General features: G+C 35.7%; 1 protein-coding gene across 3 annotated transcripts in view; it reads left to right on the forward strand.

Moving 5' to 3' along the window:
* Nucleotides 1–18,526, forward strand: part of TM9SF3 (transmembrane 9 superfamily member 3) — a 71,713-nt gene that overhangs the window by 48,444 nt on the left and 4,743 nt on the right. For 2 of the 3 annotated variants that reach the window (XM_003904060.5, XM_031652159.1), the window contains 5 exons: nucleotides 7,060–7,199; nucleotides 9,249–9,317; nucleotides 12,905–13,051; nucleotides 13,587–13,670; nucleotides 13,794–13,870. In XM_003904060.5, coding sequence (XP_003904109.2) covers nucleotides 7,060–7,199; nucleotides 9,249–9,317; nucleotides 12,905–13,051; nucleotides 13,587–13,670; nucleotides 13,794–13,870 — 517 coding nt within the window. The remainder of the gene's footprint in view (nucleotides 1–7,059; nucleotides 7,200–9,248; nucleotides 9,318–12,904; nucleotides 13,052–13,586; nucleotides 13,671–13,793; nucleotides 13,871–18,526) is intronic. The other variant, XM_021943532.2, reaches the window with a different exon arrangement.

Here is an 18,526-nt window from a genome sequence, read left to right on the forward strand (position 1 = left end):
AAGATGAATTATAATAAGGATCAATAGTAATGCATTTGTGTAGCACTTTGTAGTTTACAAAGCATTTTCACACGCATTATCTTGTCTGGTTTTCAGAAGAACCCAAAGAGATAGGCAGAGCTAGTGGTGTGGTTATTCCTATTTTATAGAACAGAAAATCAACAGAAACTCTGCCATAGTTTTCTTTGTTGTGCTGGTGGTGGTGATGATGGGTTTTTTGTTTTTGTTTTTGGCCATTTTTCTTTTCTTCCCTTCTGTCAAAAGGAATCCTAGCTTAATTCTGAGAGCAGTGGGTATGTTTTTTTGCCCTTTTCTGTTTGTGTGTTTTTACAGATGTACTGAGGTATAATTAACACGTGATAAGTTGCATAAATTTAAAGTGTACAATTTGATGGATTTTAATACACACACACACACACAGACACACACTTGTGAAACCATTACCGCACTCAAGATAAAGATGTTTGTCACGTTGAGAAGTTTTGTTGTATACCTTTGTAATTCATCCTTTTTTTTCTTCTTTTTTCTCTCTATTCTTAGGTAACCACCAGCCGACTCTCTCATATCATAGTGTAATTTGCATTGCTGAATTTCCTTTGAATGGTAGCTCATACAGTATATATTCTTTTTTGTTTCACTCATAAAAGTTATTTTGAGATTTATTGACATTGCTTTTTATTTATTTATTTATTTATTTATTTTGAGACTGAGTCTTGCTCTGTCGCCCAGGCTGGAGTGCAGTGATGTGCTCTTGGCTCACTGCAACCTCTGCCCCTGAGGTTCAAGCAGTCCTCCTGCCTCAGCCTCCCTAGTGGCTGGGACTACAGGCAAGCACCACCATGCCTGGCTAATTTTTGTATTTTTGGTAGAAACAGAGTTCACCATGTTGGCCAGACAGGTCTTGAACTCCTGACCTCAGGTGATCCACCCATCTTGGCCTCCCAAAGTGCTGGGATTACAGGCATTTATTAATAATTTGTTCTTTGTATTGCCCAATAGTATTCAGTTGCATGGATATACCATAATTTATCCATTTACCCAGTAATTTACTAGTTTTTTTTGCTATTGCAAATCAAGTTACTGTGAGTATTTATGTGTAGGTCTTTCTGTGGAATTACATTTTCATTTCTCTTGGATAAATACCTAGGAGTAGAATGCCTGGGTCATATGATAGTTCAAGTTTTCAAGAAACTGCTAAACTTTTCCCAAATAGTTTTGACATTTTACATTTCTATCAGCATTCTATGAAAATTCCACTTGTTCCACATCACTGCCAGCACTTGATAGAGTCAGTCTTTTTAATTTTAGCTATTCTAGTGAGTGTATAGTAGTGTCTTTCAGTTTTAATTAGCATTTCCTAATGAGTAATCATGTTGAAGATCTTTTTATTTGCCTTTTTTTTTTTGCCATTTGTATATCTTCTTTAATGAATGTTCAGATCTTTTGCCTATTTTAATAGATTGTTTGTTTTATTGAGTGATAAGGATTCCTTAACATATTGTAAATACAAGTCCTTTGTCTTATATGTATTTTGTAAGTACTCCTATTTTGTGAGTTGTCTTTTCATAATCTAAAGAGTATTTTTTGAAGGGCAAAGTTACTAATTTTAAAGTCTAATTTATTGTTGTTGTTTTTTAATTTTATGCTTTGCACTTTTTCTATTCCATTTAAGAAGTCTTTTGCCAAACCAGACATCACCAAGCTTTCCTTATATGTTGTCTTCTAGAAATTTTACAGTTTTAGCTCTTAAGTTTAGGTCTAGGATCCATTTTTGGCTAATTTTGTGTATAGTATGAGTTAAGGGTCAGAGGGGTTTTGTTTTGTTTTATGTATGACTGGTCAGTTGTTCCAGCACCATTTGTTGAAAAGATTATCCTTTCTCTGTTGAGTTGCCTTGGCACCTTTGTTGATAACCAATTCACCATATATGTGTGGATTTTTATTGCTGAATTTTCTCTTGTTTCATTTCGATTTGTTCTATTTCAATTTGTCTTGTTTTTAATGCTCATACTACACTGTCTTGATTACTATAGCTTTTTAAGTCCTGAAATCAATTCTTCTTTTTCAAAGTTGTTTTGGCTTTTCTAATATTCTTTGCATTTCCATATAAAGTTTAGAATCAGCTTGTCAGTTTCTATAAAAAGTCTTCTGGGGTTTTGATTGTGATTACATTGAATCTGTAGCACAGTTTGGGAAGAATTGACATCTTAACATTATTGAGTCTTTTGATTAATGAGCACAGGATATCTCTCAACTTATTTAGATATATTTAATTTTTCTCAGCAACGTTTCATAGATTTTAGTGTTCAGGTTTTGTCCATCTTTTGTTGAATTTATTCTCAAGTATTTCATATTATTCTGTTGGTGAATGATATTTTTTAAATTTCTTTTTTTTCTTTCTGTCTTTTTTTTTTTTTTTTGAGACGGAGTCTTGCTCTGTTGCCCAGGCTGAAGTGCATTGGCACAATCTTGGCTCACTGCAACCTCCACCTCCCGGGTTCAAGCGATTCTCCTACCTCAGCCTCCCTAGTAGCTAGGATTACAGGTGCGCATCACCATAGCCGGCTAATTTTTGTATTTTTGTAGAGACAGGCTTTCATCATGTTGGTCAGGCTAGCCTCGAACTCCTGACCTTAGGTGATCCGCCTGCCTCGGCCTCCCAGAGTGCTGGGATTACAGGCATGAGCCACCACGCCCGGCCATTTTTAAATTTCAAATTCTGATCGTTTATTGCTAGTACAGTCATGCATCATTTAATGCCAGGGATATGTTCTGGGAAGTGAGTTGGTTCACAATTTTTTCATTGTGTGAACATTCCAGAGGGCAATTACACAAACCTAGATGGTATAGCCTCCTACACACCTAGTCTGTATGTTATAGCCTAATCTTACAAAGCCACAGACCTGTACGGCATATTATTGTACTGAATATTGTAGGCAGTTGTAACACAGTGGTAAGTGTTTGTGTCTGTAAACGTAGAAAAGGTACAGTAAAAATACAGTCTTATAATCTTATGGGACCAATGTCAGATATGTGGTCCATCATTGACCAAAAAAAATTGTTATGTTGCACATGAGAGTACAGTTGACTTTTGGGCAATATGAGGGTTGGGGTGCTGACCCTTACCCCCTGCCCGTACAGCTGAAAATCTGCATGTAACTTTTGACCCTCCCCAAAACCTTAACTACGAATAAGTCTACTGTTGACTAGAAGCCTTACTGATGAACGTGTATTTTGTATATGTATTATATACTGCATTCTTACAATAAAGTAAGCTAGGGAAAAGAAAATATTATTAAGAAAATCATAAGGTTAGCTGGGTGTGTGGTTTGTGCCTGTAATCCCAGCTATTCAGGAGGCTAAGGCAGAAGGATCACTTAAGCCCAGGAGTTGAGGCTCTAGTGCTCTATGATTGTGCCCTCTCTGCATTTCAGCCTGGACAACGTAGTGAGACCCTGTCTCTTAAAAAGAAAAAGAGAAAATCATAAGGAAGATAAAAATATATTTGCTATTCTTTAAGTTGACGTGGATCATAATAAAGATCTTCATTTTCATCATCTTCACATTGAGTAGACTGAGGAAGAAGAGGGAGGGGTGTCTCAAGGATGCTGTCTCAGGGGTGGCAGAGGCAGAAGAAAATCCACTTATAAGTGGACTTGAACAGTTTATACCCTATTTTTGAGTGTTGACTATATGTAGGAAAACAGTTTTTGAGGTATTGGCTTTGTATCCTACAACCCTGCTAAATTCACTTATTCTAGTTTCTTTAGTTTTTTACATAGATTAAAATTTTTTTTTTATTATTTTAAATTTTTGTGGGTGCATAGTGTTATTTAAAAAAATAGATTATCAAATTATTTAAACAAAGACAGTTTCACTTCTCTTTTTTGGTCTGTATGTCTGTTATTTCTTTTTGTTGTCTGATTGCACTGGTTAAAACCTCCAGTATAATGTTTAATAGAACAACAGACGTCCTTTCTTTGTTCCCAATCTTGGGAGGAAGACATTTAGTCTTATGCTGTGAAATAAAATAATAGCTTTTTCTTTTTTTGTAGATGCCCTTCATCAGCTTGTAAGTTCCCTTCTATTTGCAGTTTGCTGCAAGTTTTTTTTAGTTTTGAATGAGTGTTGGATCTTAGAGCAGCATTTTTCTGCATCTTTTGAGATGATCTGTGATTTTTCTTTTTTAATTCTGATAATATGGTGAATAGCATTAATTTTCTAATCTTTAATCAGTCTTGCATTCGTTTGATGAACTTCACTTTGTCATGATATATTCTTTGTTTTATATATTGTTAGATTACATTTGCTAAAATTTGTTTTTTACATCTAAGTTTATGAGAGATATTGACCTGTAGGCCAGTCTGGAAGCAAAGATAGAATAAGTAATAGCCACATTCTTGGTTTATGTCTGAGATTGAGAAGATGTGATCAGTATGTAGATCTTTGGGGTATTAAGTACCAAGAGGCAGTACTTGCTTCTAACTTGTTCTTGTTGTAGATAAGGGAGGCCCTCAGCATGGAGTAAATCTTTCTTCTCCCCACTGCCTGCTTTCACTCTCCTCTGAACAGTGACTAGGGGAATAGAGGAGAGCCCCATATTAATTTGAGTTCCAGGGTTTTCATCAATATATTAGACCCTCTTAGCTGCTAAATTGTATTCCTAAATAATGTGGAAGCCCAGATGGAAAACAGATACAAACATGATTTTATTATTATAGGTATATTTTGCAAATTAAGTATTTTTAACACTCTTAAGTTTAACAAGAGCAGTAAACTTGTGATGGGTACAAATCTAATATCAAGGGGTATGAATAAAGTAAGCTATTACTTACCTTCAGCACCCAATTTATTTAGTTATCAGTATTGAGAAAAATTCTTACTTCACAAGTGAGTTCATTCCATGTGATTTTTTTTTTTTTTTAAACAGCTCGCCTTGTAATCTTGGAGTATTTTTCAAGTAACTTCATCCAGAACTTGATCATAAAGGAGTGGGGAACTGGTTTCACAGCTTAATCACTATTTCTAACAAACTGCTCACATTTTTAATCATATATTAAAGAGTTGGACAAGGAAAGAGAAAATATTGACAAATACTAAGCAATTGCTAATGTCTTTTTGAGACTATAGGTTCCTTTATTGACTATTATGTGCACTGAAGGCAAGATGTGCCCTCACTTTAGCTGCCACTCAATTGTGTCACACACATTGTGCTGTAATAGTACTTTTGCTTATACAATTTTTAGTGAACAAATATGTGCAGGCCTTAATTGGGATGGGGCGAAGGAGATAGAATAAAAGACCAATATAGTATTACAGGCCTTCCTAATCAGTGACAAAATTCATTCAGTTCAGTATATACACAGAGATAAGCAGGAGAAACTTTATTCTGAGGTTTGCGTGAAAATGAGTTAACCTGGCTATGATCTCTCCAGTGTACTGCTATTTGGTGTAAAACTCCTTTGATCTGTATGTATCTTATTACAATTAAAAGTATTTTAAAAAGAAACTATTTTCAAAAGTATATTCAAATCAAATGCTTGTGGAATCCCGGAAGCTCTTCAGTAGGACCTGAGAATTCTTTGGAACAGCTTGAAAACCATTCTTCTAGACCATATAATTCTACATGGTCTAGGAATGTTTTCTTCCTAGAAAGAATTTTGTCTTTAATTCTTATTTCAAATTAGAGTTCTGGCAAACTAAGGAAAAAATACATAGGTCTTGATTACAGTGTGTTAAGGTTTATGAGTCTTGTAGTTATTAAGAAAGTAAAAGCAAAAATTGAGATGGAATTTATCACTCCCCATATTTATGACATATGTATAATTCATAACATAAGACTTAAACTATCTTAAAAACACCTGCTTATTTTTCACATTTCACATAATATAATATGAGCATAAATTCATATTATTCATAGGCTTAGGCCTAAACTGAAACACAGATAAATTGGGTTCCTGAGTCTGATGTTTAAAATGGTATTATGGAGCTCTATAACTCTGACACATTTATGTTGTATCTGAAAAGGAGATGACAATACTCTTTGGCTTGTTTAAAAACACATATGCACACACAAAAGGATCTAATGAAGAATTTTTACTAATATTGGTTCAAAGAGATCTTTCCTTCTTGTGCAATCACTATGGATTTCCTACCCTCTTCATTTCTCTCAGTGTCTTCACATGTTTCATTCAATTTTTCTCTCACTTTTACTTTTTATTATAACCTAAAATATGTAATTTAAAGAGATCTTAGAGGTGATTCAGTTCTACTCCATTTTACAGAAGGTCAGAGTGAAGTGATCTTAATTAGATCGTTTGCCGGAAAGGAGCTGATTTTGTAAAGAAAAATGTCACAAAAATAAATGTTTCTAATTGGCCACTTTGGTTCTAGAATCTTTGTATGGTCTTCTCTATAATTTTAGACTTTGCACTACTAATAGGCAGAAAAATATTTGTACTATTTTACTAATAACACGTAGATAGTGATCTACTTCTATTAGGATTCCAAGGCAGTGTAGAATAGAAAAGAGCATGGGCTTTGAGGCTGGCAGATTTGAGTTGAAATTTTGGTCTGGCTCTCCACTAGCTATGAGATTATGGGAAGTTACTTATCCTTCTCTGAGTCCCCTTTCCTTCATCTGTAAAATAAAGAAATAACACATATAAAGCTCTAAGTGCATATTACGAGCTCAAAAAGCGTAGCCAGATAAGTAAGTTGGTTATAATAATGAAAGACAATGGATAAATATGTTTAAAAAACCATGACAGCTGAGAGTGAAAGAGGAGAAAAAAGGACTATGGCAGAGATAGTGTGGGAGAAAAGGAAAAAGTGGTAAACTAAATTGGATAAGAACTAGTTCAACTTGTATTTAGTTTAGTTCTAATATTTTAAAGCATACCTTTTTCTGTTTTCATTAGTGTACTTCTTGCACAATTTTAGCCCATATTGAACTTAAACATTTTCTTTTGTGATCAAATTGTGTTTAAATTGTGTCTCTTTTGTTTTTATTAATGTTATTGTTCTCTGAGTAATCACACATTTTTATTTAATTTACAGGTGGCCGTTTGTTGCATCTGTTTTTTTGTTATTCTTCCTCTAAATCTTGTTGGTACAATACTTGGCCGAAATCTGTCAGGTCAGCCCAACTTTCCTTGTCGTGTCAATGCTGTGCCTCGTCCTATACCGGAGAAAAAATGGTAAAGAGAATGCTAAATCTTATGCGATTGTTTCACACAATATATAAGTTCTTAAGGCTGTTGTGTACATGTAACTTCAGAATTGGCATGTATTTATGAGAATGACAATCTTAAGTTTGAGCCTAAGGAGTTCATTTTACTGTTTCCTTTAACCTACATTGTTAGGAGTAATAATAAATTGTACCCTTATTCCACTTTCTGAATATTGTGCCATTTACAGTTAAGTCAAATGCTTTCCTACGGTGTAGAGGTGGGTGTGAACTAAAGCTGCAGTTTTACTAATCCTGCAAGCCAAATCTAGTCTGCTGCCTATTTTTGTCAATAAAGTTTTGTTGGAATTCAGCCGTGCCCATTTGTTTATGAATTACCTGTGGCTGCTTTTATAGTACAGCATCAGAGCTGGCAGATCAGTAGTTATGTCAGAGATGCTATCACCTGCAGAACCTGAAATATTTACTATCTTTCCAGATATTTTAGTACTGTATGTATATATATATATTAAGTCTCTGTCCCTAGATATTTTACCAGATTATAAATATAGCATATTCAGGTGCTTATACAAATAGGTGATAATTTTGCTCTGTCCTTTCTAGACCGGAAGCATGTAGACATTTATAGAAATGGAGGATGAATAAAATAGCCCCTATAGTTTGAATTGGCCACATTCTTTTCTTTCCTTAGATTGGTGCTTATGAGAGACTTTGGTTAGAAGTTTTGTAGTTTATTTTTTAAAGTAACTTTTTTTTTTTTTCCGTAGATCAGTATTAGACTGTTAGGACCCATCAGTATCCTTACTAGGAAGGGTAAGGTTAAAGGGAAATCATAGTCAGAAGTCACAAAAGTTCCTCTAAGTCACTAGGGCTAGTGAAGGAGAGGAGGTCTGGTGAGAGCTTCCTCACCAAAGATGCTTTGCATTTAGGTATAGGAAGGCTTGTGTGTGTCTCTGTTTTGGGGAGTATAATCATGGGAACCTAAATCTGAATACTAGATCTGCCTCTCATTGACTGTGTCACCTTGGGCAGATCACTTTTAACCTCAGTGAGTCTTGGCTTCCTGTAAAGTAATGAAAGAAGACTACATTAAATGATTTTTAAGTTTTTTTTCAGCTCTCAAATTTAAAAATTTTTTTCTCAGTTTTTTAGTTTGTTAATTTCATAGTTATTAGTTTAGGATCTTTTTTGTGCCAGGTATTGTGCTAGGCACTGGAAATACCTGAATGAATAGCTTCTGCCTGCCATGGTTTATAATCTAGTGAGGTTTTTTATATATATGTACACATATGTATTTGGAATTGGACAGTTACAGTATAGTGTGGTAAGTAGTGTGGTGGAGATATGTTCAAGAGGCAGTGGAAGAATGAGAGAAGGACCCACCTCTTCCTGGGAGACTCAGCAAAGGTTTTAAAGGGAGAACATTTGAGCCAATGCTTTCAGGAGAGCAATAGGAGACGAGAGAAGGCATCCAGGTGGGGAATTACCCATTACAGTCAGTAAATGTTTGTTGAATGAATGAATGAATTTCAAATTTTATTTTTTATTTCTTTGCTGCCATTATAAATAAGAACTCATAATACCTTAATTGCATAATTTTTAGGAAAAGGAATTATAGAACCAAGGAGAGAGTGAGCAAAGAGATGACAAGGCCACAATTTGGGAAACATTATTTCAAATGGAGGTCTCTCGACTCTCACTTTCTTTCCCTTTGGCTTTTTGTGAATAAATGCCTATAGGGTTCTAAGAAGTTACGGAAGTCTAGTAGAACCAGAGGGAACACTTAGAGACTTTTGCAAGTTTTGCCAGTGTCAGTAATTTTTGTTCTCCATATACTTGTCTCAGCCTTTAATGCAGAAAGAATATTGATTATAACCTGTGGCTAAATTGAAGTCCCACCTATATATTGTGCCTCTTTTGGTTTTGGCTTTTCATTTTACTGGTTTGTTTCTATCCTTCAGAGATGATTTTAAGTGTCAAGTACCTGCTTTCTGTTATCAGTGTTTATGTAATATGGAAATCATACTAGAAGTTTACTATTAATTTTAATATTTTCCAGGTTCATGGAGCCTGCAGTTATTGTTTGCCTGGGTGGAATTTTACCTTTTGGTTCAATCTTTATTGAAATGTAAGTTTTGATAATGTATTTATGTTTTGAGGGATTTGATTATAGTAAGACAATTTAGGAGTTAGGGAACATGTAAAGTCATCAGTTGGGAGAACATCTAATAGTCTGTTAATTCCATGATTCCAGAAAGGGGTCTAATAGGCTATATAAAGGTAGCTGTTGACTGTGTTCTTAAATATTCAGGTCATGTTTATACCTTTTTGTATTGTATTCTAGACCTCCCTCACCTAAGAGGAAATCTTAGAAATCAAAGCTATGTGCTGCCGGGCGCAGTGGCTCACACCTGTAATCCCAGCACTTTGGGAGGCGGAGGTGGGCAGATCACGAGGTCAGGAGATCGAGACCATCTTGGCTAACACAGTGAAACCCCGTCTCTACTAAAAAAAAAAAAATGCAAAAAAAATTAGCCGGGTGTGGTGGCGGGTGCCTGTAGTCCTAGCTACTCGGGAGGCTGAGGCAGGAGAATGGCATTAACCCAGGAGGCGGAGCTTGCAGTGAGCCGAGATCGCGCCACTGCCTCCAGCCTGGGTGACAGAGCGAGACTCCGTCTCAAAAAAGAAAAAAGAAATCAAAGCTATGTGTTAAAGAATGGTAGACCAGCCTTCGATCATAGGCATGATTTAAGGAATTCCTGGTTTTTATTGTATTTTTAAAATATTTCTGAGGATCTAGGGAACTAGGTAAACCATTACCTACTAGTCCGTCTAGGTCCTGACATCTTTTGATGCATAGTCATTTCCTAGGTTCCTTCCATAGAGGCCTGCAGGAGTGCTAGGAAGTGTGTATGTATTTGGAGGTGAGAGGTATGCCACCTTATGCCACTTACTGTGCTTTACGTCTGCATCCTTTGTCATCATTGCAAAATAAAAAAGCCTTTCTGTTCTTAGTCTGTGTCCCAGTGCCCCCTGATGGGAATGCTCTGGTTATTTTAGGCAAGACAGTTCACCATATGGGGCTTTCTCAGGTATTGCAGCTATACACCCTTGGCTCCTGTCCACTAAATACCAGTCATTGTGACAACTTAAAATAGCCTTACATGTTTCCAGACGCCCCACTGCGGATTGTCTCCTGTATGGTAGGAGTTTTCTTAACAGACGTAATTGGATTTGGTAGTTGGTTAATTGAAAATGATGACTCATGTAAAGAATTATTTAAAAAGATACATACATAATATTTTAAGACAAGTAAATGTACATCCTTCACTGATTTTTTTTTTTTTTTAAATATAGAGTCACGGTCTTTTTCTTCATTGGAATTTTTTCATTTTTTTTTCTTTGACATTCGTAATACAGATTCTGTGTTTTCCATCCTTTTTAAAGTGAAGCAAGAACATAAGGTCCTATCTGAAGCATTCTAAGTGCAGAATCCTTCTAGATTTGTACATTTGTCCCCCAGTCTATAGCCATCTCAATCACATCGAATTTTATAACTTTTTAAAAGGGACTCACCTTATCAAATCTTTCCAAAGCATTCAACATAATTTTTATAGTAACCACGCATCCTTTTTACTCTGATGTTTATTGGTTTATGTAACATTTAATTTATTCAGTTTAGTCTAATTGTACTAACAGGTACAACTGACATAAGTAGATATGGAACAACTCTTCGTTGTCACTTACGAGTTCTGCATATGCTGTGGGCATTAGTACCTTAGGAGTTGGAGTGTGTGTCTCTGTAACTCGTGGTTTATTATAGTCGGTTCAGGAACTTCTTCTTTAGTTCCAGTCTGACAATGCTTTGTGCCTTTACTCATACTTGACCTGTGACTACTTTTTCCTTTCTACCCCTGTCCCCAGTATTTCTGAACCACATGTCTTTGTGTTTCTCCGGGCACTGTGTTCCACTAGATAGTTTCTCTGCTGTTTCTTCAACTTCTATTTTGTCCACCCTCAAACCTATTCTCCTCCTGGAGAATGGTCTTTTTAAGGTGTCATGTCATTTCGTTACTTAACACTTCTTATTTTAATTGAGGTGAGGTCCCAACTCCATAACATGGCTATTAAGGGTCTTAATAACCTAAGAACTGGTCCTGTTCACTTCTCCAACCTCATTTCTTAGTTCTTTCCCCTTCATTTAAAGTTTTAGCCATACTGAATTACTTTTAGTTTTTCAAAATGCAGTGGATCCCCTTTATTTACTCACTTTTGCTTTTGCTGCTCCTGTGCCTGGAACATTCTTTTTTTTTTTTTTTTTTTTTTTTTTTTTTGAAACAGTTTCGTTTGTTGCCCAGGCTGGAGTGCAGTGGCACTACCTCGGCTCACTGCAACCTCCACCTCCCGGGTTCAAGCGATTACATTGCCTTAGCCTCCCGAGTAGTTGGGGAGGCGTGTGCCACCATGCCCAGCTAATTTTGTATTTTTAGTAGAGACAGGATTTTACCATGTTGATCAAGCTGGTCTCAAACTCCCGACCTCAGGTGATCCATCTGCCTCAGCCTCCCAAAGTGCTAGGATTATAGGTGTGAGTCACCATGCCTGGCATACCTGGAACATTCTTCTAGCTCCCCTTACCCTCCGCATTCCTTATCTGATTCTTTTCCCCCTATAAAGCCCCATTCAGCCACAATGGGAAGATAACCCCTTATGTGCATTCATGTAGCACATATCACCGTGTATCATAGTCTTTACTGGTGTTTCCCAACTAGCTAGTAGTCTTCTTGAAGGTAGAGAGACTTTGTTGTCTACTGCTTTTCTCACTGCTTTCGTGATACATGGTAGGGGCTCTGTAAATATCTGTTGAAAGAATGAATGATGGGGAGGCTGAGGCGGATGGATCACCTGAGGTCAGGAGTTCGAGACCAGCCCGGCCAACATGATGAAACCCCGTCTCTACTAAAAATACAAAAAATTAGCTGGGCGTATTGGTGTGCGCCTGTAATCCCAGCTACTCAGGAAAAATGAGAACTCAGGAGGCTGAGGCAGGAGAATCGCTTGAACGTGGGAGGTGGAGGTTGCAGTGAGCTGAGATTGCACCACTGCACTTCAGCCTGGGCAACAAGAAAAAGAAAAGAGGCTGAAAGGCTCTGTTTTAATTTAATGATGACTTGGTAATGGATTAGAGTTAAAGATCTTTTTCTTAATTAAAAATCTTAAAGCCCTTTCACTTGCTGTCCTCTGAAGACAGTGTGAATGTTCTTTAGGCTTGCTTTTCCTAATTTTACACATTATTGCTCTAACTTATTTTTCTATTTAATAGAGTATTATATTTTCTATTTGATAAAATACAAACTACATTGCTTGAATTGTGTTGTATCTACAAAACAATATGGATACAAATACGGATTTTTTAGCTATTTTCATTTGTTCTTTTCTACATTATACTTCTCTAAGCTTCTGTTTTATTCAGTTTGTGTAGAGGTGAATGCCCTACTGAATAATCTGTTTTTCAAAGATTATCCAAGAAATTTTTTGAGAGAATTCTAGTGGATTTAATTGATGAAGACATGGTAAAAGAAACTGTTGGAAGATACTTGAAAGAAAATCATTAAGTGAGAAAAAAATGAGAACTGAAATGTGAGACTTCTAGAAAGAGCAGAGTGAGCTTTAAGAATAAAGACTGGAAACCTGTGTCTTTATTGCATTACTTAGGTATTTCATCTTCACATCTTTCTGGGCATATAAGATCTATTATGTCTATGGCTTCATGATGCTGGTGCTGGTTATCCTGTGCATTGTGACTGTCTGTGTGACTATTGTGTGCACATATTTTCTACTAAATGCAGAAGATTACAGGTGGTAAGTACCTATTTGTGGAAAGAAATTTGGGGAACCATAATATTTTAAAATAAGATTTCCTTTGAAGTCTATCAAGTGGAGTAAGAGCTGTATAGAAATTTTGTTACTTAAAATAACATAGGAATTTTTTTTCCAGTTATAAAAATGATACATATTTTAGAGAAAAAATATTATCAAATTTTTAATGTATTAATGGAGTTCTATGTTAGACATGTGTTTTACAAAGTGTTTGATATGAAGAGAGTTTTATGAGAAGCATTGCTCCATTCTAAACACAAGGAGACTTAGATCTGGAAAAGGATATGGTGTATTTATGGTCACTGGTAATAGGGAATCTGACAAAATTCAAGATCGAACTTTCTAATTCTTAGATGTTCTCCTTGTTAATAAATTTAAATACCATGTCTATGCATTTGTTTTTTAAATACGTTTTAAAGGACTTTAAAGGATGTTTTATTAAATTATTTGCTTTAAAATCTTTGTTTTAGTGCCATTGATTCAAAAGAGTTATCTTCTCTTCCCCTCCCCACACCAGGCAATGGACAAGTTTTCTCTCTGCTGCATCAACTGCAATCTATGTTTACATGTATTCCTTTTACTACTATTTTTTCAAAACAAAGTAAGTGGAGACATTTTTTCACTTTTTACTTAGGAAACTAAATTTGTCCTTTAAATACTAATATTTAAGGCCTTTTGTTAAAAGTAAAAATGGATATCCTATATATATTTTGTTTTATTTCAGGATGTATGGCTTATTTCAGACATCATTTTACTTTGGATATATGGCGGTATTTAGCACAGCCTTGGGGATAATGTGTGGTAAGTTCTGAAATTCTTTGAACATCATGAGTAAATCTGAGTTTCTCTGAATCAGAAAAATACAGTAAATGGAAATTAAGAAATTCTATCTGTTGTTTGATCAGAAACACCAAAATAAACCTGAGTCTGATTTCAGTTCTTTTTTTTTTTTTTTTTTGAGACGGAGTCTCGCTCTGTCGCCCAGGCTGGAGTGCAGTGGCGCGATCTCGGCTCACTGCAAGCTCCACCTCCCGGGTTCACGCCATTCTCCCGCCTCAGCCTCCGAGTAGCTGGGACTACAGGCGCCCGCCACCACGCCCGGCTAGTTTTTTGTATTTTTAGTAGAGACGGGGTTTCACCATGTTAGCTAGGATGGTCTCGATCGATTTCAGTTCTTTTGACTCTTCCCCACAACATAATTTATTACCTTATTAATTTCTATTTTTATAGAAATTCTAGTAATTCTATATAGCTCAGAATTTCATACCACAGTTAGTTTTTCATTCATTTTGAGAATTGGCTTTTTCATTTTATTTATTTTTTTTTAGCGACTCAGCTTCTGAACTAGCTGGGACTACAGGCACCTGCCACTGTGCCTGGTTTGAGAATTGGCATTTTTTAAAGCCTAAGTTCAATGGAAGATCATGATGTAGGCATGTTAAGGTGTTGCCTGAATGATTCCTGTTTGGAAACTTCTCAGACTATTCTTGGAGAAACCAGGAGATACCTATGAGACAGCACAGTTTACTTGTTATGATTGCATACTTGGGTATCTACAGACTGGACTTAAGTTCTGGCTGTACCATATGTATGCTTTCCACCTTGATCTAGTTCCCAAAGCTCTCTAAGTTTTTGTAAAGTGGGGATAAAAACCACTATTTATGGATCTATCATAATCATCTATTAAAAGGAAGAGGTAATAGTTTTCACCATATGATAGAGTCTCTGGAATGTGTGAAATAGCAAGAAAATAAAGAACTTTTGGAAACAGTATGATAAATGGGAAAGGCGTAAGTATGAGAGCCTGAAAACACTGAAATAAATGTCCATGCTGTTGCCCAGCTTTTTTTGTGGCCATGGAGGTCACATTAACCTTTCTAGGTCTCATTTTTATCTGTAAAATGGGCATATCTTTCAGAGTAGTTGTGAGGAATAGTGTCATGTGTGTAAAGCACCAAGTGTAGTACTGGGACTGTTATTAGGTAGTAAGAATAGCCATTTACATGGTGAGGTATGGAAAGATCTGGCCTTTTGGGGTCAGTCTGTTCTGGGTGTGAATTCCCCACTTAATAGCCCTGTTACTCTGGCCAAATTATTTAACCTTTCTTCCTCAACTTTACTCATTTGTAAAATAGAAATAATACTTACCTCATAGGGCTGTAAAGAGAATTCAGTGATTAAATGTGGATAAACATCAGGTGACTGGTAGATGCTCAGTGAGGGGTACCTGCTGCTGAACAACTTTATGACACCAAGTCCAGGCAGAGGTACCTTAACAGAAACTCATACAAGTAACTCACTTTTTTTCGGGTTCAGTGTTACTTGATAAATGAGACTGGTCCCTTAATTACTTCGTAGAAATGATGTGTTTTACTTGATAAATGAGACTGGTCCCTTAGTTACTTTGTAGGAATGATGTAAGTCTGAGGGACTTATCACGGTGGAAACATTTCCAGAGAGTGGATACTTTTCCTCCTTTTTCTGTTATTTGCCATTGGCTGTTTATGTATATATGTGTGTATTTGATAATTCCATCTTTGGCTATATAAGATATATATATATAAGATATGATAATCTTATTAAAAGCTAGGTCTTGGTGTGACATTTATGGACACATTTGGGGTACCAAGATTGCTTTGTTTCTCCATCAAAAGAACCTGTTCAATTCATATACACTATGTATGTGATCACGTGTGTGCGCACACACAAATGAGATTGTCTGTAAAGTAGTGAAACATTCCACAAGGAAAGATCATTCTGTATGTTATAGTCATGTTTTATTTATAGCTACTGTGATAGCCATTCCCTGTGACAATTAGTAACCAACTTTGAGGGAAAGATGAGAGGGACTGAAGGTTAAAACTAGATTGTGTCATGTGGAAACATCCCTATTCTTGGGCAGTCAGAAGGTTTCTATAGTATTATTGGCCATCCTTTCTTCAGAGTATTGTTCACTGGACTCCTCTTTATTTTATCTGATTTTTCCTGATTATCACCAACATTCAGTGAGGTATAGAATCGATTAGGCAGAGAGTTAAAAAAAATTTTCTTGACTTTTTCTATAAGTGATCTTAGGAAGACCCAGAGAGGCAATGTCTTGACATTTACAAAGAAAATGTAGCTAAATTTTTTGAGTGCTTTTCCTGCTGAAATTTCATCTTGCTGCCTGAAAATCTTGGCACATTTACAGTTCCCTGCTGTTCTGGCAATGTCCCAGCATTTATTCTTTAATGGGTTTATATGCTTTCAGTGCTTCAGTTTTCAGGGGCAGGTAGGGAGAAGCTGTTTAGACTGGAAGTGATTAGAATGTCATCATAATACAAAAATTATATCCATCAATTTATGTTGCTAAAATGCTTAAGTCAGTAATTAGAACAAAAATATTTGTTGATTTTTTTAAATGTAGGAAAAAATGACTACGTTAAGGTGGGATATTATGAGCCTAGCATTTTTGTTTTGAGGAATTAAGTTTAATAGTGCACTTCTATTATTCCTAAAATATTTACTTTTCTAGATTGCATATTCAGTATTCTCTTTTTATGAAGTCATGCCCTTGTAAGTTTATTCTTGAGGTACTCATAAGATTAGGAAAAATGCGGCTGGGCACAGTGACTCACGCCTGTAATCCCAGCACTTTGAGGAGGCCGAGGCAGGAAGATCATGAGGGCAGGAGATGAAGACCATCGTGGCTAACACGGTGAAACCCCATCTCTACTAAAAAACATAAAAGATTAGCTAGGTGTGGTTGTGGGTGCCTGTAGTCCCAGCTACTTGGGAGCCTGAGGCAGGAGAATGGCGTGAACATGGGAGGTGGAGCTTGCATTGAGCCGAGATCGTGCCACTGCACTTCAGCCTGGGCAACAGAACGAGACTATGTCTCAAAAAAAAAAAAAAAGATTAGGAAAAATGATTCTCTAGGTTGGTAGTGTTTTGATTTTAAGCATATTTCTGCTCAAAGGGAACAATGTTTTGTACATCTGGAAAATTGGATTTGGTTTGGCTCTAGTATTATACCATTAAAATTTTCAATGCTAATTAAAATTTTTTACATCTTTTCATGCCGTAAGGATTCAGGTATATTTTCACAAAATTGAGTGATTTTTCTCTTACCCTGTAGAGAATTGTATTGTAACTATTTTAAAATGCATTATCAATATTTTAAAATGTAATATCGTTATTTCCTATTATAAAAGAAATGACTAGTCATTGCAAAAATAAATGCAAATAGTGTTGCTTTGTCATTTTGTGTTTTTTTTGTATTTTAATATTTAATAAAGGGAAACTTTCAAATATATACAAAAATAGGGACAATACTATATATAGTGAGTCCCCATGTCAGTGTCAGTAATTATCAACTCATGGCCTGTCTTGTTTTATTTATATCCCCACTTTGTATCCCCCCTTTTATTCTGACATGAATCTTAGACCTTATGTCATTTCAACTGTAAATATTTCAGTATATGTCCCTCCCTGAATGATAAATATAATTTCTTGATACGATGGAATAATTCAGTTAGTGTTCAAATTTACCACACTTGTAATGACTTCTTTTTAAATATAGTTTATTTACATTGAGATCAATTAAGGTTCATGAATTGCTTGGCTAAAATGTCTCTTAAGGCTCTTTTAATCTATAGATGTTCTCTCTCTCACTTGCGATTTATTTTTAAAACTTAAAAAATTTCTGTGGAGTTTTCCACACGATTTTGCTGATTATTTTGTTGAAGTGTCATTTAAAGTTTCTCCAAGTGGTAGTTAGATCTGTAGGCTTGATCATACTCAAGAATACTTGTCCAAGAATGTTTAACAGGTGGTTTGTAAGCTTTTATCAGGGGAGCACATAATTTCTGGTTCTATTTCTATGTGAAGTTAGCAGCCATTGATAGTTATTGCCTAGCTCAAATAATTCATTAGTGGTTACACTAGTCTAATTCTATTGTTTCTTTTATATTTGTTAGCTGGAATACTTACATAAGGATAACCTTCCTTTCATCAACCAGTTGGTAGCCTTGGGGTATAGTTCATATATAGGAGAAACAGGAAAGATGCTTGTTTCTTGCCTTTCATTCACCAGTTTGGTGAATAAAAGTTAGTTCAAGGGTGACTAATTAGGCATTTGTTGTGCACTTGCGATTGTTAATTAATGGAAGGTTTTCTTTTAAGCTTTCAATAATATTGGGCTACCTCATATATTCCTAAGACCAATGTAGATTTTTTCTCTGACAGTTCAATAACCAAATGCATTGTTCTAAAGAGCCGTTAGTAGGTTGCTGCAAAAGTAATTGTAAAGCTGCAAATACTTGTGCACCAACCTATATTTGCAATAAAGAACCATCCAGTTCATTCATTCATTCATTCAACAAATATTTACCAAGTATCTTATATGCCAGGCATTATTTTAGACACAGGAGGTAAATATTTAACAAAACAAACAAATATCCCTGATTTCTGGTGTTT

The sequence above is a fragment of the Papio anubis genome, chromosome 11 (genome assembly GCF_008728515.1).
Source record: "Papio anubis isolate 15944 chromosome 11, Panubis1.0, whole genome shotgun sequence".
NCBI classification, from domain to species: domain Eukaryota; kingdom Metazoa; phylum Chordata; class Mammalia; order Primates; family Cercopithecidae; genus Papio; species Papio anubis.